Source organism: Ischnura elegans, chromosome 8, assembly GCF_921293095.1.
Source record: "Ischnura elegans chromosome 8, ioIscEleg1.1, whole genome shotgun sequence".
Lineage (NCBI taxonomy): Eukaryota > Metazoa > Arthropoda > Insecta > Odonata > Coenagrionidae > Ischnura > Ischnura elegans.
In genome coordinates this window covers 6538659-6560607 of record NC_060253.1, presented here as the reverse complement: position 1 = coordinate 6560607, position 21949 = coordinate 6538659, and the positions used below count along the sequence as shown (strand labels likewise).

Sequence of the window (21949 nt, the reverse complement as noted above, 5' to 3'; positions counted from 1 at the left end):
TGGATTATTTGGCTCCTTAATTTTCCTAATTGCCATGCGTTCTTCGCTGATTTCTTTAATTTCTTGAATTTCAGATGACATTTCATTATCACTAGATTATGATCACTGTCCATATATATTCCCCGGGTAGGTTATACAGTCTTTCATCTGATTCTTAAACCTGTGCTTCACTAAAATATAGTCTAGTTGAAATCGTCTTCTGTCTCTTGCCATTTTCCATGTTTATCTTCTTCGCATGTGATCCTTAAATAGCGTGTGGGCAACCACTAATTTGTGCTCTGTGTAGAATTCCAGGAGCCTTTCTCCTCTTTCATTTCGATTTCCTAATCCATATTTTCCGGCTATTCTTCCATACTGATCTTGAATGAAAAATTTGTATTTAGCTTTTCAATTCCAATGGCTTTGCATACCGCTGCGCAAACATCTTCGGTATCCAGTTTATTTGATTGCCATGGCAACATTACCGATGTTCATGGTGTTAGATATTAGGCCTTTGCGGTCCATCAAGGATGGTAGAGCAGGGTATATGGACTTCACAGAAGCCACTACCAGTAGTAAACATAATACCCGCGCTAAAGCCACGCATGGCGGTAATGTGTGAAATATTTCAAACCCGTCGCGTTAACTGCGGTGAGATTCACGATTATTGCTATGGAAAATATTCTCCTGGATTTGGTGTGGCCTGGGAGGCCGAAGGTCCATAGTTCGATTCCCATTCCATGGGAATTGGTAGGCTTACCGGGACGTGCTAGGCTTACATTAGATTGCTTGAGCCATCAAGGACATATATCTTCGAGAGCGACAGGAACAAAATCATCTTTAAACCACAGTATGTATCTTGGTCAAGCAAAACTATAAAATAAGTGAGATATTTTGACAAATGGATAGGTATAGAAATTCGTCATTCTCCCGAACTACAAAGGATTTTGATTAATGATAGTTTACCATTGCGGAGTGCTGTCTGAGAGGCATTGAAAGGAATTCATAGTCGTAATCAACTCAAAAACTTAAGATTTTTAATAATTTATTGCGGTAATCTTTTCTTATGAATCATATAATTACAAATTTTGGACAGTTTTTCGATTATTTCTTTGCATTCTCTCGTATGAGATGTATTTTTACGATTCAGGTGAAGTTAAATGTTTAAAATATTTTTTTCTGAATTATCAGTTGGTTTGCCATTGTTTTTTGTATATTTTTCACAGAATCACTCTGCAACCAGTTCTAAATCCCTGTGATGGCGCATGTTGACCTGGTAGGCTGCTTCAGAACGCTGCACCACCCAGACGGAACCACTCTTGGCATTTTTAATTATGCCGATCACTTCATTCGCCACGAATTCCGGTCTTCATTTGTCAGCATCATTGGTGGGCCGGAAAGGAAGTATTTGGGAAAGGTTAGTAAAATAAGACAATGCAACAAACAGACATAAATGTAAGGCTAATTAGAGTTTCATGTAATGTAAATAATACAAATATTTCATCAAACTAACGTTAATAATGTCCTCTACATCGTACTACATATCATATAAGATATTTTGAAAAGAGATCCCTTAATTATAAAGAGGGAAACATGATAGAATAGGATTGGTTGGAAACTTAAAAGGTACGATAAATTAAAGATCCATTGATCGACCTTTGATTGATTAATAACCAATAAATTGAAGACCTTTGAATATTCATGCGCGCTAGCTGCTCGCCAAAAGTAATCAATGCATTTGAAATGTTATTCAGATTATCCAGCTTCGAGACATTACGAATTGAATGCAAACTTTTGGAGTGAGGTATTTTTTACTTATATGCACCAGTATATTCAATATTTTCACACGCTAAACATTGCTGAAAATTGATGTGCTATGTATATCCGCCCTCTATTTAAGCATCCGCTGCATGGAATCATTGAGCAAAAACAAATTGCTGGCTTTTTATGAAATGGAAAGCAAATAAAATGCAAGTCTAATTATAAATATGAGTAATATCCACTGCATGAAATCATAGTACAGAGATAGCACAGGCTTTGCATGATGTGAACAGCAAACAAAATACAACTCTGATTATAAATATGAATAAAAATTAAAATCGTTTAATATTTAAACCAAATCAATAAGTATTTTCAAATCTAAAATGTATTTCTTTTGCTTTTACAACTTGACGGACACCTTAATGCTATCCGTATGCTTGATAAGGAGGTTTCGAAAATAATGCACGTTTATTCATAATGAAGTGTCAATTAATCTGTGATCAGTGATGCTTTTCCAGAAGTCTTCATTCAAACTCGTTGTTTTTCCGCCCCAACGTACCCTCTCCGGGTGATTCGCGTTCGAGAGACCAACACAACAAGAAAATGCATATTATTGCAATAAAGATGACAATAAAGTTCCCATTGGAACACTTAATTTATGGATCCAGCAGAATGTTTTCAGAACTGGTGCCCAAAAATGTTACTCAGGACTCAAATGCTTACGTCATCAAAGTGGCAGATGATGAGATCTTTAATATATTTTATACATTTTTTTCTCCAGAATTATTACAGATTCACAGAATATAATATCATCCTTCTCGGTAACTAAAATGGACGATTCAAATTGAATACACTATAAATGCTTTGCTGAAGTTATTTAGGGTGTTCTTTTGTCTTCCAGATAAACCTGATTTTCCGCTGTTGACTCGACTCCTTGATCACTACCATTACATTGCTGAACTTTTTAACAATAGAATGTTGATACCCTGTCTCCAAGGGAAGCCATAAAATTGCGCATCTGGCCATCTTGAGAAAGACCTCTAGATATTTTGCGCTCCAATTTATTTACTGCATGGGGGATTGGAAATTTATTTTTCTCAGCTGATATATTTCATGTGAGGTTGCAACTTTAGAGATCTATTACTTGAATTATTGAGGCCGTTTTTTGCAACTTATAATGGACTATCCTTATGGTCGAATTTTGAGCATTCAAAATATAATTCGTGGAAGTCGGCCATGCTTGGAAGCCCCGGACAACTTGAGCCTAACTTCAACTGCTCCCATGGTGCACTGCGGTGCTTAGCGACCAGTATTTAATTGTCATCAGTTCATTGGGCCAGGGATAGAATAGAAATCTTGTATTTAAAAGCTGTGTACAAAGTTACTTGATTCATACATTGCTTTGGATTCCATTAATATTTGTAACCATAGACTGTGCCCCAAATGATCGTTTGAATTTTTGCCTCTTGTACATAATGATGTGAATGCATTCCATGTAAGCATTTTAAGATTAACCAAATGATAGTGACGGTGATTTAACTAAGGTATAATTAATTAAGTGGTAAGTTTGTTCTGAAATCGATATAAAATTCCTAATTTCCTTGGAAACCGATTCTTTTACCGAGCTATTCGTTGCGATTGAAGGCCTCCGCGATTTGATGCATACGAAAAGGAACTATTTTGTGATTTAATCCGTGACTGCCCATTGATATTTTTCCATAGAACAATCATTGAACCACAAGTGTTATCTGAAAGATTAATTTCTCATTTTTCTCTCATCTCTGGAGAATGGAGAAAACATATTTGAGTTGTACTTACGTTTGTGGAATGTGTTTGGGTCCGCCTTGCTCCTCAACCATCTTTAGAATGTTCCTGAGATCTTTTCCCGAGGGTCCACGGAATAATTCCGTATCCGTTACGCCTGGACATACGGCCATAAATCGAACGCCTGTGCTCTCGTACTCTTCTGAACTCTGAAATTACAAAAACAAAGGACACACATTATAACTGTGAAAAAAGTGCAGTGTGTATGTTGAAAAGTAATAATGGTTGTAATTGTGTTTATGTGGGGAAAACCGGTAGAAAAATAAGAATTACGTAAATCGGAACATTTTAAATATTTTTAAATAGTAGTAACAAATCTGTTTTGCCACACATCATTTTAGAAAATGGTCATTCGTCTGATTTTATTCCAAAACTTTTATTTTTTTGTGACTAGGGGTATTAAATGAACCTATTTTATGGAGGCCTTTAAATGTTATCATATATATCATGAAGGTATATAAGAATGATTTGTTGGAATTATCTAATCCCTTCCAACCTTACTATTCACTACCACTGAACCCCCTACCACCACCCCCATTAATCATATATGTTGTCAATGTTGTTTGTCTGTCTCCCCACTTGCCTTTCTTCACATTCTTCCCGTTTCCATAGCTTCCCTGTCACCTACATCTCACTTAAGTCCTTCAAGTTCCCTCTTTCCCCGCTCAACGGTTGTGAGACCCTACTTAAGAATATACATACACTGACCTGTCTATAAATGTATTCGTTCACCACTTGAAAATGACCTGAAAACGTCGAAACCGGTCGAGTATAAATAAATACGTTGTGCAATACAACAAAGTTTACTTTTTAATCGACCTGAAATAATACCAGTGATTTTTTCACACTTATCAGGCGCGTATGTCAGCCAATTGACACGTTGACAATTTATCATTGGACTAAGAGACCTGCTGCTTGGTTTGAGGCCGGGATCTCCCTAGCGTACAATTGAGGTGTATTTATTTTTTATGCTCCACTTTGGCGAATGTGAGCAATGGGAAAAATAGTGCGTACATTTTTTGGCCTTGTATATGTATGCCAAAAATGAAAAATTATCTTTTGAATGGAAAAGGAATTTTAGGATTTTTCGTAGGTGTACTCTGCTTCACTACCCATGGCAGCATTTGCTTAGTTCTACATCTTTGAGCACCAACTTTCCATGTGCGAAGAGAAATTTAAGTCTCTACTTTCATTAGCCTAGTGTGTCCCACTATAATACCCTGTTTTTTTTCAGCACAATTATTTCATTAAGATGTTGTGTCCTCGACTTTGAAACCATGTTTCTTTGCGTTTTTCTCCACTCCATCAACTGCTAAAATTCCAAAACTACAACCAAAACATGAAGACAGAGGATCCATATTAAATGCACCACAGTTAATGTCTTCTGCAAAAATGAGAGAAAAAAGAGCAAAATTGATACAAAATGACTGACATTCTACAGAAATTACATTGATAGACTCCACTAAAAGGGAGATGTAAGCGGTCATGTCAAAATGGTGTAGGAAGAAGAAAAATAATAGGCTATCCTGGGTCGCGGAATAGGAAGAAGCACTGAATTCAATGAAGAGAGAACGATGAAATGAAGAACCCCTGGGGGAAATTGCAAATCTCTGCCATCTTGGAAAGGGCCTCGAGTTTTCTGCTTCATTTAAATGCATGGGAAATCACCCAAATTAGAGTTTTTTTCTGACAAATATGTTAACGATGAGATTGGAGCTTCTATGATAAATTTATGTGTAACTTATTAACTTTTGCACTAGCAGGCAGTAATTTTTGTCATGTAAAAAGTAGTCGCCTGCTTACTTATGTACCTTATGATTTAGATCCACATAATCTATGTACAAAACTTATTTAAATTGTGATAATCGGCCATTGTAATTGTTGAATTTTTGAGTTCTCTGAATGTATGTGAATTCGAATCAAACGTATGTCGTAACCACGTGAACCGAGGGCCAACTCTAAATTGTTTCGAATACGACGTTTTGGCTCTGTGTGTTGCATGACGACCTAAACCGTCAGCTAGCCGGACAATGAGAGGAGGTTTGGCAAAACTGTTCTCAATGAGGCCTGTATTAAATGTGGAAAGCCTATTTATGTGATCTCTATATTCTCTAACAATCTCGAGATTACTCGGTGGCATAGTGTTCTGTTAGGGAGTCAATGTGCGTACCCCATGGCATCTGGTGAAGGCGTTGACTGCACTTTTGGTCCCCGTGTACACGGGTCCGGCTGTGAATGCGATGAGGCCGGCCACGGACGAAATGCTCACCACCACACCTCCCCTCCCTCCCGCTTTCTTGCTCATAATCTTCAACGCTTCAGTCGTTCCTCTCACCACCGCCACCTGGAAAAAAAGAAGAATGATAGTGATGTCATGTACGTATATGCCCATTTAAAGGTGGAATCTGCAATACTTCAGGAGGTGGTAGGGGAAACTATTTTAAGTATTTTTTGTCCATAAAAATGGGGTCGCAACTTCTTAGTTGCTGAGCTACGGACAACGCAAAATATTTGTTTAATGCAATTTGCGGTTACCATGAAAGCGATTTGTCTTGGTTACCCAGCCTTTTTGGAATTTCATTTAATGGATATATAGGAAATTGAATTAAATCGAGGTTGGACGAAAATGTAAGATTTTTAAATGCGAAGCAATTAATCTTCAAGCTTAATTAAACAATGAAATTGTCAGTCAAATGTACGAGTACAAACAAGACGATTGCACAATCTCGACTATTTTAAGCCAGATTGTTGAATATAGGAGTTATTTAAGACAATATCAGTTCATGAAATGCGGAGAATTTCTCTTAGCGCTCAAATTGACACACGTCTGAGGGGAAGGTACTCACCCAATTGATGTGAATCATTTCTTCCCAGCGGTTTTCATCACCGATCCCTGCGTTGTTCAACAGAATATCCAGGTACGAAAATTTTTCCAATGTCTCCTTGAACGCTCCTTCAATGCCCCAATTATTACGTCCACGTTGAGATAAAAAAAATTACCTTTACATGAGCTAAAAGTCATTGGAAGATTTATTAAGATAAGTTACATTAATTATAACAATTTAATTTTAAGAAGTAGTTTTTCAATTATGAAGAGGAATTCCATACATTAAATGCATGCATGATTAAAACTTTCCTAATCACCTATGCATTATCGTTCATAATATTTGATTGCCTTTAATATATGTTATATTTTAATGCATTTATTGAACGATCAAGGAGTTCTAATGAAGGCAGGCACTCATGGCAAATCGGAGACGTCATAGGGTTCGTCATATGATTTAAAAAATTGTTTTGATTTCATTTCTGACTAGCCATTGCCGTGGCACAATTTTTCCTCACATTAGTAAAGAACGTAAAGGTTTCGCTTACTAATGCAAACATGCAGAATTAGCAGCTAATTTTTCTTAGGGAACTCTTAGTTAATTTAATATTACATTACCCATGATGTGGATGGAAAAAATGGTTAACGTTTAACGCTGATATAGGTGTGGAGTTCGTTCAATTTTGATTTAGCGAGAAAGTTAGTTTGAAATTTTAGGAATGCGTTGTGTCGCCATCATTTTTGTAAGTGTTTCTCGCGTAATTCACTCGTGTTTCATAAATTCAAAACGTTCATTATGGAAGTGGATATCTAGAGATGAAAAATAACATTCATTTATTACGTATTGCTTCAAGTAGGCTACTGGCTTCTTACCTGGTGGGAGCATGAGATTAAAATTATTGAAAGAAAAGTCTACCCAACTAAGAGAAAAGTAAAGGGACAGAAAATACATCAATAGTATACAAAAATACGTTAATTCGAATACTACGTAACTAAAAATGACGTTTGAACGAAATAACCAAAGTTCCGATTATCCCTAATACATGGCAATGACATCAATTAAGAATCTAGGAAAAATTGCTCTTAAAATTTTTAGTCTTTGTGGAGAAGATATTAAAAATATCGTCAGGTAGGTTGTTCCGCCTCATTATTCCTTCTCTGCAGGTAGGATTTTTTTCAAGATGTCCGTTTTCTGCTTCTTGAAAGTAGTTTTGAACATTCCTTCCTATGCAGCAGGGCGAGTCCAGCTTTTGACCATTATCCTTCCAATTCCGCTCCTTTATAAGGGCTTTTTAGACACCACATAATATACAAATTAAACTCCGGAAAAGAACCCGAGGTGGTTAATTAAACTACTGCATTTCATCACAGTGCATGCGGTTAATCATTCAGATGAATGACGGATGGCGTTCAATGCAAGCAATTTTTTTCCATAAACGCCCAGCAGCTGTGAGTGTAATTTATCGACAAGTGCTTGATTTGAAATTATAGCTGATTGTTTTCTATAACCCTTGCTCAAGTGGAATAGTAGGTGAGTCAGATTGAAGGTTTATCTCACTTTCCAAGTCTTCTTTTTTGGTGACGTCTCCCGCGACGAAGTGCGCCCTTCCCTTGCCGTGTTTCTCTTCCATCTGCCGCCGCAATTCCTCTCCCCTCGCACTATTCATGTCAAACATCACCACCTGTAGACAGAATGGAAGAAATCATTGTAAGATGAAGAAAGTCGCTACTGCGCGTTTCAAAGGTAAGTAATTCTTTACGCGTACGTTGTGAAGAAAGTTTTTCCCCAATATACCACATCCGCCGTGGTATAAAAAAATCCAAATTCATGGTGCTCATTCTGTGGATGATTCAATCACTATGCTACTTTTAAATTAACACGATACAGCCATTTGAATGAATTAAATTAACCATTTTCACAATGTCCGCTTTTTATTGCGAAAAAAGCATATGGTCATCATCAGCTCAAAATTCGTACCCTACAGGTCGATTAAATTGAGTATCTGGTGACGAGCTTAAGTTATATTACTAAAATTATATCCAGTTTTTCCAAAAGAGCTCACATATTACCTATTACGTACAGTAAATAGGATATATTTTTGTAATAGTGAGCCTAAGTTGCATGCATTGAATAATATTTTTCAAAAATATAGTGAGTTTAAATATGAAATATGTCCCGTGTATGTACAGAAATAGCCAGGTGGAACTGCATTGTAAAAATTGATGAATAAAAGTTAGTAAATATCCTTGATCGAATCATCAACATTTACCCTGTAAATAAAAAGGGACCGCCACAAGAAAAGTATGAAAACGTGGATTTCCGCGTGAAATTTCGCGATGAAATAACCCAGAAATCCTATATTATGTTTTTTCATTCGATGACCTACTGTTACCAAGGCATACTTTGAAAATTTCATAATATTCATAATTATATAAACTTAGATTGTCGAACCGACGTCCGTAACTCAGGAGGCCGTGGCGAGAGAACCAATTTTAATATGCACTATCGAAGTGTAGGAATGAGAACGAAAATTTCGTCGTCTGTTATGACCTTAATGACGTTACTTGACTTCGTGTTTCATGAACTTACATATAATTCTCGATTTTGAACACGGGTCGTCTCCTAGTGAAATCTATCACTTGTGGCGGAACACTTGTATAAGTTATCTATTTTGTTTGCACAGGATGTGATTGTGCAATTGAATGTGTTTTTAGGCAATCCTGAGCTTATTTCCAATATCGGTGATGGGAAAGAAAGACGAAATGCGAGAGAGGAGAGTGACTGCCGCATTGCAGTTAGTGCGTCTACTTTTGACTACCAATGTCAACTACTCTGTCAGCCCAAGGACAATATAATGCTCGTGACACTGCGGTTCAACAGAAAAGACACTAAATACACTTTTTGATACTAAATTGGGTAAACGATATATTGGGAATTTATTCTACGAAGAATCTGGTTCGTATCCCGGTTAGATCAATTTATTTTTTCATTGCCATAGTCATCCTTTAATGATCTCCCACAGATATTTTCCTTTTCTGTGGACATAAATACTCATTCAGACTTTATAACCGGTGTGCATTTATCATATTAGCATTTACTTTTTCTGATAGGTTAAATTGAAACTTTTTTTTTATAAATCACGCTAAAACCCCAGGGAAAGTTATAATTTCTTTGCTTCATAATAATATCCCGCGCAGCGGAGATGTTTAAGCTCTCTATTTCATCTAAGTAAAATGATTATTCTAAAAATACTCGATAATGCTTCTCACCATTTTTCAATTTTTTCTGCGTTGCCATGGATTTATTTGTTATAAATCCATAGCTTTGATAATTAGAAAATTTTTGTTTTTAAAATGTTTAAATTTTCATTTGGCTTCCAATGTTTTAAATATGTGAATATAGTTGTTTTCGGGGCTCAGTATTTTTTTGAACAGTGGAATTGGAAACTAGCATTACAGTGAAATGTGACTTTATTAGAGAAAACCAGAATGTAGTCAGCCAAGCCCATGTTTTGTAAACTGTTCCTATATTATTAACTAAATAAGAGATACATTTTTGTAAACTGTTCAAAGAATCACTCTGCACTCACCGAAGCTCCATTCTCGAGCAAAGCCCGTGAAATGCTTTCTCCGATGCCTCCAGCTCCTCCAGTGACCAGGGCTATCTTACCTTCCAGCTCCATGATTGGCCAATTCCCGCAACTCCTCCGTCTCCTAATCCACACGGAACCGCAAGAGAGGAAATTATATTAGAGATTTCAAACACAAATGTTTCATGTTCCAACATCTTCCCGATGGACAGCATTGTCCGTCTCAAATATAACATTTATTTATAAATGAATAAAATGTAATAATGCTGAAATAAGATGATATGCTTTTAGCACGATTTTTGCACGCAATCGTGAACTGCTCCTTTTCACAATATTTGTTAAAAAATAAAAAAAATGAAGGGGAAAATGCGGGAAGCGAATCGCCCGGAACCCTTGGATCAGAAGGTGAGTGCTCCACTTCCCAGGCTGCTTATCGATGCTCTGGGCTTAAATGCCGGTTTAAGCCTTCTGACTGCCTCAAATAAAAAAAATATCGAAGTGCGAGGTGTACTAGGGAAAGGAACCGACCTCCTTCTATGAATGTGTGAAATTCTACACGCCATTGGCTTAGGATAGGGTGAGCTCAACCCTCACCTATCCATTAAATCGGACTGAATCACTGAGAGAGTGGGTGAGAAGTTTTCGACGAGCATTTTACGAACTATCCCACCCCCTCTATTCCCCCCCAATTAGACTTCCATCTTCCAATCACAATTAGGCCTACTCCCTTTCATTCTGCCTAAAAATCCTATTCTCTTTTGTTCGGTAAACTTCTTTTTCGAATTGCCGCCGAGTGGTGCATTTTGTCTTACTTTTGTTATTTTGTTGTGTGTTCACCGTAAGAGGGCAAAAGGTTCTCTTTTTTTATCCTCGAGACGAGGACACTAGTCAGTAAGTAGTAAAACGGAACGCGTGTGCTTCGGACATCCAGGAGAACCTGCCTCAGATACCACGCGCCAGCTCGCCATGGCATTGACGCCTCCGAATTTCTGTAAGTACCTTTCGGGGGCATTATACTCCAACACAGTCCACTTTTCACCTTTTGAATATTAAACATTTCTTGGTCCTTCGGGCCGGATTCGGCTTACCGGATCATCTTTTTTCCTGTCCCTCGATTACCCAACATTCTACTCTATGAAACAGTTATCAACATCGCATCCCCGGTCATTACTCGCTCCATGCATACCTTCTGTCTCCTCCTTATCTAAAAGTTGCCTCTCCTCACCCGCCATGACTAGCACTTCGTCGTTCCTCTTCATCTCTGTCCATTTCTCCAAGCTTCTTCACGCCAATATCTCGAAAGTCTCCAGTCTTTCCTTCTCCTTTCTAAGTGTTCACCTTATCCGTTCCGTAAAGGACAACACTCTGGATCAGACTCTTCAACAGCCTCTTCTTTAAACTCTTGCCTAGCGCACCTCTCATTTGCTCTTTCTTGTTCGTGGACGCCTCCTTTGATAACGCAATTCTCTTCCTAATGTCCTTATTACTACATCCATTTTTCTCTGATGTGCTGCCCAAATAGTTGAACTGCTTCGTCACAGTCACGATCGCAGAAGTTTTAAAAGAGCCATTCTTGTTGTAGGCTATCGAGACATTGTTCTTCCCATTTTCATGAAATCTGTAGTAAAACGTCATGGATTCGTAGAAATCTGTCGTGTCATGGCAAAGACTATCTGTAGCTAGCAGCTAACAATAATGGATGAAAAACAATTTCAGGTATGCTCTACTCTAAGAATCGTGGACAGAAAAATTTCAGCTCGTCAAAAGCCTTTCGATTGATTAGCAAATAATATTGTAATGTTGGTAAAATTCCTTGAGAAAGAGATAGGCAGCATATCAGTGCTGCCTATCTCTTTCATCTATAGCAGCAACTGCGTGAGCTAATTTCGCGCTGCTGTCCTCTTTCCTTCCTTAAGGCCGTATTGCACGGTACACGGAATTGCGCAATCTGACGTACGTGCGAAGGCGCAATCAAAATTGCGTCGTGTAAAGCGGTGAATTGCTAGAACACATGCGAGAATACCTGGATGCGAGACGGCAAAATAGCCCCTGTTCTAATTTCGTTCATGCTTTCGCGCAATTCCCCACCATTTTAGAAATTAATGCAGCTCTAACCTGCGCAATTCCGTACCCCGTGTAAAACGGCCTTAAGAGATAGGTGCGCACTTACCAGTATATAATTGGCGCGGAAACACCGGAAAAGATGGGCTGTGACCGCTTACGCGGAAGTATGTCTCACGAATTCAGCTAAAAATTTTACTTCAGCACCAATGCCGTGAATATCCCTTATTGATAGTGGTGCTGTTGATGACTGCACGGTCACGAGCTGTTCTCCCAGTTAGTGGAGGCGCAGTCGTGGAGGTGGCGCTCCGTGGAGGTGTGGACGTCCTGAGCTCACGAGTGCCGATGGCCGAATGTGTTCCTCCTGCCGCTGATTATATTTTCGGCCCAAGGTGTTTTTGAAATCGCGCGCCGCTGTCCTTATTTCACTTGTCATCCCATTCCTTTTTTAATCTCACCTTTCATTCTTCCCCATCCCGTTTCTTTTCTTTGCTCTGCACTTGTTGAATATTTTCCTCGCGACGCACATACTTGTGATCAGGGGCGGGGTCACAGGGGTCATGACCAGTGGCGCAGCGAAGGGGGGGTTTTGAGGGGGTAAAACTTCCCCCCAGAGCTGAGAGAAATATTTTAGTTTGATTCATTTTACGTAATTGGATTAGGATTACTTATAGAATAGTGTTAGGATTAATTAAATATCCCTCAGAAAGCCGTAAAACTCGCCATTTTGAACCATTAGTCTTAAAATTTTTCTGGAGGAGGGCCCCCGCAAATCCCGCTTACCCTGGCGGGTATGCAATACTCCAACACCCCTAATTATTAGTTGCGCCTAAAACCCCCCTCCCCAGCCTTTATTCTTAGCTGCGCCCCTGGTAATGACTACCCCTAAAATTTTATCCAAACTTTTTAATTTTTATTATTTTTAATAGAATTTGTATCCTTGCATAGGAATACATGGGGTGTTTATGCAACTCCATGGCTACAAGTCCCAAACATAATAGAAGTTTGAGATATATTTATCGTAGTGCGTAGCATTCCCAACAGTAAAAACCCCCCTCTCTCCCGGGGGTATTCTATACTCCCCCAAAATTTGATAATGATTCCGCCCCTGCTTTTGAACGAGGCTCGAATATTATAAAGCAATACATCTCTTTTGACAGCACCTGATGGATCAAATTAAGGATTTTTTTGTATGGTAAGACAACTATCCAAGAAATTATGGATTCCGTGCAACCTACAAAGTAAGTGAAACAATATGGCGTTCATGAAAATTTTGTTTGACACTCAATGTTAGCCGTCAGGGAGCCTAGTTCATATCAACTCACGGATACGCTTGCGAATGGGTGAGTTTCCCTGATTTAACATCTACTCTAATGAGTTTCTTGAATGTAAAGAAGACAATGTATGAGGCAATGAACAGGGTATATCTCTTAAGTAATGAGAATAAATTCATTTACAGAAATTTGTGTGAAATGTCGGTAAAAAAAAAGCTCTAGTTATCTTCAAAGTATGCTCCCCCAGAATCTTACCTTACATCTCCCTTCTGCAGATAAATTTCCTTCACAGAATGCGCGCAAGCCACATTGACAGCATTCATAGTCGCTGAGTAACTGTCAAAAATGGCATTAGAAGAATTTTTTCATTTTAAATGTGAATAAAAATTCTTAAAAACTGCATTTCGTTGAATTCGTTTCAAATTTCATTTTATCTTCGTTCCTCGTTGCACGATTTATGTTCCTTTGATTCATGTAAGCACTCCAATACACAGGATTAGTGTCGAGATTTAACTTTTGATTTGGAAACTCAATCAATCATGTAATATCATCATCAACAGTCGCCAATGTGAAGATTGGCTTGAGGAATATCTCCAATCGGTTCTCATATCAGTTAATATTTTAGCATTTAAGTTATTCTTCCGCTTTACCGTAACCTCCATCACCTCCTCCAGATGTCTTTTCCTCGTCCGTTCTTCCTATCCGCTTCCCCTCCAACGACTGCTTTCACCAGACTATCGTGTCTTATGTTGCGCCGTATTAAATCATCCATTGCTTATAATATCATTAACAAAATATTGCGCTGAATGCGTTACGAATTTAATTTTAATATCTAAGAATGATTTACACAGTGTCTTCAAGATGAATCTCTCGAGCTAACTCATATTGGACGTCGCAATCTCTCACTGGCAGTGTCTTTGTGTCCGCATTCGTCTTCATCGACAGTTCCTCGACACTGAAAGTAATTCTTTGCATGTAACTATTTTATAAAAATTTATTTCGCAGAAATAATAGAATAGATTCAGGAGGTTGGTTTAAGAAAGTATTGTCATTTACATGAAAATTTTAAATATTAAAGAAAACACCTAAAATTTTTGAAAATGGAAGCGTGGTCTAGTGGGTAGCGCGCTTGTTTCGCGGTCGAGGAGTCCCGGGTTCGAATTCCGTGTGAAGCCTTCGGAAACTCCCCAGATGAAATCCTCGGAGAGTGAGATGGCCCATGGAAAGGAACTGGCCCACCCAAACTGAATGTGTGATACTGACGCACCTGCGGCTTAATTCGACGTGAGCTCTGTCCTCACCTATCCGTACGAACTTTCGGTCTGAATCCCTGAATGGGCGAGTTCCATTGATTCTGCTTCATCGACTGTCGGCTGCAAAATTATGCATTCTATGCCATAGTTTCTGGACATTAAAGTTAAAAATCAGATTTTTCACTTCTGCTCTTTGACCAATATTATTAACTGAACATACGCCTATATACTTTGACTAAAAACTGATGCTATGTATAATTAAACTTAACAATCGTGCTAAAAATAAAACTTAGTCTCGCCACTTAACTGTTTTGGAAATGCCTTCCTAAATGTAATGAATTTCTTAGAAGCCAAATCACGTTAGTTAGATAAAGTTGACTTATAATTATATACAAAAATGGATATGCTCACATTCTGCGTGGCTTCGTATCGCGATATAACTGCGATTGATGCCCTTTATTATGGCTAAACAGTTTTTTGATTGTTAGTGTGTTTAGTTTAGTGTTTTGATAGTTAGTTTGATTTTTAAGTGAAAAGTATTCGTTTAGAATCGTTTGGTCGCGAATCTACCTCCTTAACAAATTACCACTACATTCTGTCACATTAAAATATGGTCTTGGTTCTTGTATATTATAGTCTTTCAAATAGACGCATATTTTAGCCACTCAACAGTACAGCTTTTGCCTCACAACCAAAACTAAAAAGAACAGTATGACCACAAGACGACTTTGATAACGTAAGCATACATGAGCTTATACAAACTTGCATCAACTTCATCGTTTTCTAGAAGCAATTTATTTTTAGAAATTTAGGAAATGATTGAGCTACTTACATATAATTTTTTACATGGACAAAATTTGCGCAATTTACGACTCTTATACAAGAATAACATTTAAACAGAGGAATTTAACAATACATATGCCTTAATCGAAGCAAGTTAAAATTTGTTAATTACGGAAATCAATTTAAATAGCGGGCTTTCAAGGTTAGACGGTGGCCAAGCCTCTGTTGTCAGGGTGCAGCAAAATTCAAAGCTTTTTTATAGCAATCCGCTTGTTCATTACAAATTTAAAAAGTTTTGGAAGTGATCTCGTTCAGTCTTCCCGGGGTTTTCGCACCCTCCATTTTTCCCTACAGTTCAAGGGACTACAACTTGAACATCGAAGCGTTGGCCACAAAAGAAGATCTACATTTATTTAAGTATACCGGGACTAGCCGCGGTGATAACTTTTACGGAGTCACCCGCAATGCACAATTTGTGCGAAAAATCCATAGAGGAAAAATCATTCGCCTTGGCCGGGATTCGAACCTGGATCCCTCGATTCGAAGATCTACATCCCCCTAGGAAAGAGTTACTGGTCCAGTCATAGAATTTTTTTGTTTTTCATTTTTAATTTGATGAAAAATTCATCGAACCTGCTTCGACTTCAGAGAATATCCGTCCAATTTTCTATTTAAAATCTCTTCTTCAAAGTAATTCTCGTCGTACGTGAAAACATTGGAATACAGTAAAACTTGGTTGCCAGATAAAATTCGAAAATATAATTATTATGTAATAAACTGTTATAAAATGTGTGTCATTGTGTCGCACATTTCTTTGTGGCAACTCAAAATCAGTTTGGAATTCGGATGCCTGACGAAAAGAAAACCGAATTTATATTTTTACATAAAATAAAAATGAACAGAAGATACACAATTTGTTTTCAGCTTTAATCGTCATTTTAATTTCCATATCTTGGGATATAGTCACTTGACCTTATAAGTGCCGGCGTTTTTTCTCAATGAACATAAATGCGCTTCGTGGACCATAGCAGTTAGTGGCGCCATCTTTAGGTAGGTACCCACGAAAACCGACCGCTTAATCTATTTTGCCTTTACGTGTTTACACATCAGAGCAATTTTAACGAAAATTTTCCGCTTTACGCTACGGAATGTATATCAAGCTTAGGATTTACACATAGATGCCTACTGAAAAAAATAGGAATATTAAAAAGAAAAAAGATCTTCGACTTCAAAGAATATCCGTCCAATTTTCTATTTAAAATCTCTTCTTCAAAGTAATTCTCGTCGTAAGTGAAAACATTCGAATACAGTCGATCTAAACCCTTAAATATCGATATTTTCGGTCGACTGAATTTAGGCGATGGAGGTGGTGTGGGACAAACACCAAGTGAATGCCGATTTCGGTCGAAACTGAAACCGGTTGCGGTCGTGGACCCCGTTCAGTTTAGAAAGCTTGTGTCGCGTCGAGTGACGAGTTGGTGACGTTTTACGGCGCGCCCCTCAGACAAGATTTCTCGGCGTTTATACTTACGTCTGCGCGCGCGCGTGCGGTTCCACAACCTTTTTCGACTTGTGTCCCCGTTAGCAGCCAGTTTTCTTTGGCCTACCTCAAGCTCATCGGACGTCTGGGCGCCCGCGAAATTCGAGGACTTTCACTGCCTCGTTCCTGTCGTAACTTCCCTGTCGTAATATTCCGTAATCAACACCGCTCGTACCCGATTACCTTTGGATAGGTCAAGCTCTGAAATAGTGACCGCTTCCAACGCCAACCAAACAATTGACACGCTAGTGAGCGCCAAACCATCGGAGGTGGAAAATGTTTTCGGTCAAGGACGCCTTTACATACATAATGAAGAAACTTAACGAAAATTAAGATTTACGGTTTTCGGGTGTTTAATTATTAGCGCGTACCAGACGCCGTCTATCACTGTTTTAATAACTGAAAGCAAACTGCCACATACGTTATATTTTCCAGTTATTGAATCGACAGTTATTACATAAGCAATAACCTTTGATTCCAAACGATTAGAAAATTTATCAACATATAAGATACAATTTCAAGGACAAAATCTATTATTCAAGCAATTTATTTGAAAAAGGTACATTTGCTAATCGCTTTGATGGAATGGTTAACATTACAGTGCAATAAAGTTTAAGATTTTGACAATAAACAAAAAAATGGTCAAGAAATTAAACCAATACCATATTGACCCATAAAAATATAAATTATATTAGGACTAATAAAAATTCAAAGTATCATGGACTTAACAGACATAATAACTAGGAAAATAAATCACGCCATAAAATGATCCCCTTCCTTTTCTTTTCTAAGAAAATCAATCATTTCTATAAAAATCAATTATATAAAAAATAAATATTACAATTCACAATATTCAGTGAAATGTGGAGTTGCTTCATAGCAAACAAGATGGCTTTCCCTGAGCTTGTTCCTGCAATCCAATATTACTTTTTCCTTCCGAGATGTCTTTTTCCACGATTCACGGCTTGAGCTAACAAATCACGGAAGAGGAATGAATGAAGCAAGTGACTATTGCAGAGCATGCCAAAAAATGTCAAACTAGTTCCAGATCGACCTTACTCCACGATTAATTTTCCGAAAATTCCGCAAAGTTGTGCGCTAAATTTTCCTATGTACGTACGCCGCTATTGACCTATGTGTTTTGGAATTTCACGCACTTAATCAATTGTTTTTTATTTCAAAAAACCAGCCTTGGAGGTGGAAAATACGAGACGTTAGTCACAACATTCTAAAGAAGAACCCTCTGGAGGAGGAAGCTACTAAAAAGACAAAGGGTAGTCATGGATCGAGTACTTCAAAGGGTGGAGGTACAAAAATTCGAGTTAGAGGGCGAAATATTTGATAAGCAGGGAAAAATGAGAATGGAATGGGATATTAGAATGATAGAGGAAAGACCTTACCGGGAATTGAACTGGGAAATTCAATTTGGGCATAAAAATCACGATGATTCGGAAAACACATCATGTAAACCGTAACCACTAAAATACCTTAAAAATAATATAACAAAATATTTTCTTGACATCTTATCATATTTGTAGACTATTTCCTGAAGCGTAAACCTCTTCTTCATTTAATTAAAAATGCAAGGCCAAAATTTCGGAACTTAATTGCTCCATTATCGAGGCTTTATTGCAAAGAGTTGTTATGGCTACAGAAGCAATGAACGACCCTTGGCATGAAATCATTTACAATGGAGTTATATTTTCGTAACTTCGGCTTTAAATGAGATACATCGTGGAATTGGTGATCACTCTGATTTTGAAATTCTATCACCGAATATAAAAAACTTTCACTTGTGGAGTCGAGAGTGGGGAAAATAACTTAATCTGAGCCAATGCACGGCAAAGCATTTATTGCGTAGGTCTTCGAAATATCTCCGTTTGTGTTCAATGGATGCTGTGGACATAAATGGGAAGGAGAAGTCAAATATCTGGGAGTTACGTAACTTAGAATCTATCGTGGGGAACATAAATAAGAAATGTTGAGCAAGAGCCATGAAGAAGATAGGATACGTTAAGCAGTGGCACGACTATGGGGGGAATGAGGGGATAGATCCCCCCCCCCCCCAAAGCATCAGGGAAATTAAAAAAAAATATTTAAAACTATTGTCTAGTTTTGACACATAATAACTGCATCTGATTAAGTTAAATTTTCAGTGCCAAAAAATATAAAATGTATTTCCTAGCGAGTCAGTTTTCAAAAATTTTTCCGGAACCCCCGTTGTCAGGGGGGGGGGGTTGTCGCCATCCCATTCCCCCAAAGCTTATTCCTAGTTACGCCACTGATGTCAAACATGTGTGTTTGGAAGGTTTTCAGGCGAAAAAAGTAGTTCAGAGATGTTATTCCACACCGCAAGTCCACACTTTGAATGCCCAGCGAGCATATGGGATCGAGCGCAGATAGAAATGAACTTAATGAAATGCATAGGAAAGAGGGGCTATTCGTCAAAAACTGTTACAAGCGAACATAAATCGTTACACAAGGCTGGGAGCCGCAAGAAACTCGTAGGTCACCGGCTAGGAGGCTTAGATTGCTTGAGCAATTAAGAACATATGTTTCAGATCAACGAGGATTTAGGGCATCATCTTAGAGCTTCACCACATGTCAATGGACTTAAATAAATGCTAGATGTGGGACTCAGTAAGTGTTTTCCTTCTCTCTTTATTTTTTTCAACGGCTGGTGTCCTAGAACATTCCAATTGAAGCGGGTTGCATGGCAGTATATGTAGACATTTTTTAAAAGTAATAAATATTTTGGCATCGCATGGACGCCAATCTGGCCTTTTTTAAATGCAGTTAAAATTGACCATCGCCATTCCTCTAAAATGGGGTTTATAGAACCAAATTATTTGTATATTATGAATACACTAATGGTGGGTAACGAATCGCAATCACTGCCTTTCGTTTTCTTTCATGAAGGAAAATACCCTATTGGCGATCTATCTCCAACGGAGGCATCTAGCGGTCATCTTCGTCAGCGGTAATGACTTCGGTAATATAGGTAATGTTGGAAATCCGATGATCGCCTTTTTTAACTCGGTATTGACCGATAGACTTCTCCTCCGATGGAGTAGATCGTAAATTGTTGCATGAGATTGTTGTCCTACGTAGTCAAGTCAACTCGAAATCAAATTAACTTGATGATTGGCTTTTTCGAAAACGCGCTGAAGGTTTTTTTTTTGTTTTACTCCGGAATTCAGGAAGTTCACCCACCCTCTTGCTGCTCTAGCCTTTTTTGTCTCGTAGACACGTGTAGGAGATACTCCACGTGGTCCATTCGGGATGGAAATAGATCGGGCGACACAACTAGAGCCGATGCGAATGCATTTGAGTTATTTGCAGGGTCACGGGAGGGACTATTTTGTCGCGCGCGTGACAGCGAGGACGGGGAGTATGCATTCACAGGTCACACAAATAAAACGGCATGGGAAGGGACTGTCTTCCTCGGGCGGAGGGGAGCTAATCCTTTTATTTCGGTGAAGAGGAGTGGTCGTCTTTTATTTCGATCCTCATTTGTCTCTTCCCAATGTTTAAGAGGATCATCAAGCGCACCAACGCACAGTGGTCCGAAATCGGAAAAAGGCGGACAAAAGTCCAAAGTAGCGTTTTTTTTAGGAAGAGACTTGAAACTTGACGTATATGCTCCAAAATAATTGATAATCATGAAACAATGACTCATTTTTCATAGATCTCATCCGTTGCTAAGATATAGAGGACCAAACACGACCAAATTTCCAAACACACGCCCGATCTCATTTTTCTTCGAAAAACTTGAAAGTTAAGCTGCTCGTAGAGTTTTAGAAGGATTTTTATGAATTAAAAAACATTATATTCCAGTAATATGGTACTTTATCTGAATTTTCCATTATTTTTCAATATTTTGATATATATCGATGTGGTATAATGTCGCAAAATGACGGCCCCATTTTTATGGCAAACCTGATATAAAGTAGACATTATATTTAGTTTAAGAAACAATAGTCCATTTTACTGAAAGTATTAATTGAAGATAGCTTAAGAGTATAAAGCAAAACTCTTGGAAAAAAGTTTGCAGCTGCAAAAATGAACGCAATATTTCTATCGCGCTTCACGCCCCGACCCCGCGACGATGATTTAACGATGAATATCAAACGGAGCAACATTCTTCTCCTAATTGACAGACCAGAAGCAAAACTTCATGACAGACCGCAGTTCGCACTAAGTGTGAGCAAAAATAGGGACGTCCATCCAGAATGGGTGCTGTGCCAATAATAAGCTTGCTAATTGGTATTATTTAAGCGATGGGAAGGGAAAAGAACTACAAATACGTACAAACAAATTACGTATCAATTGTGTTTGTAATTTGTGTTACAATTCAAACCAAGAACCACGTAAGGAGACATCTTCGGATGAAAAAGTAACATGGATATAAATGTAATGATGGAGTGATTGAACTTCCTGGTCCCAACTGTATATTAGTATGTTTGACTACTTTTTATTCATTCTGATATTAAAGTCATTTTAATTACGTCATTGATTACTTGGATTTGTATATTTTGGAGATTGTCTTCATTTTCTGTTATCATGGCAAGTCTTATCATCTGCCAATCTTAACATGTCAATCTTTTCCCCATGCATAATTTACTCCAATTTGAATTTCTTCTATTACTCGAAGTATTACCAATTGAACATACTTACTAATTAAATAAGTACTCTGAGAGTGAGCTACCTTGTCTTACTCCTTTCATAATTTCGAACTCTTCCTCCATTTCATGGGACTTAGTGGAGTATGATTTTCGATGTTCTTGGGTATGGCTCTGGGCTGGTCCGTAAAATATATTTTTGTTGCAATCGCGGATGAACTTTTGAGTTTAGTTCTATTAGAAAGTAAATCATAGAAAAAACTCAGCTTAATCGCACTTTATTTTACCTTGTCGAATCTCGTTTGACTTAAACCGTAGATATCGTAAAAATTACCTACCTTACAAGGACGAATAATGGATTTTTCGGGTTTCTACGACGTACATTGTGGTTCTCAGTCGCAGAAATAACTTTTTGTGATTAATATTACCGTCCCTAAT

General features: G+C 38.0%; 1 protein-coding gene across 1 annotated transcript in view; it reads right to left on the bottom strand.

Annotated features, from left to right (window-relative positions):
• Positions 1 to 1022: 1022 nt before the first annotated feature.
• The window catches only part of LOC124163727 (uncharacterized short-chain type dehydrogenase/reductase y4vI-like), a 37886-nt gene continuing 16959 nt past the window's right edge, over positions 1023 to 21949 (bottom strand). Inside the window, exons 7-12 of the mRNA XM_046540800.1 lie at positions 9979 to 10102; positions 7947 to 8070; positions 6411 to 6517; positions 5735 to 5908; positions 3559 to 3713; positions 1023 to 1346 (exon numbers count right to left, since the gene is read on the bottom strand). Coding sequence (XP_046396756.1) covers positions 1208 to 1346; positions 3559 to 3713; positions 5735 to 5908; positions 6411 to 6517; positions 7947 to 8070; positions 9979 to 10102 — 823 coding nt within the window. The 3' untranslated portion in view covers positions 1023 to 1207. The remainder of the gene's footprint in view (positions 1347 to 3558; positions 3714 to 5734; positions 5909 to 6410; positions 6518 to 7946; positions 8071 to 9978; positions 10103 to 21949) is intronic.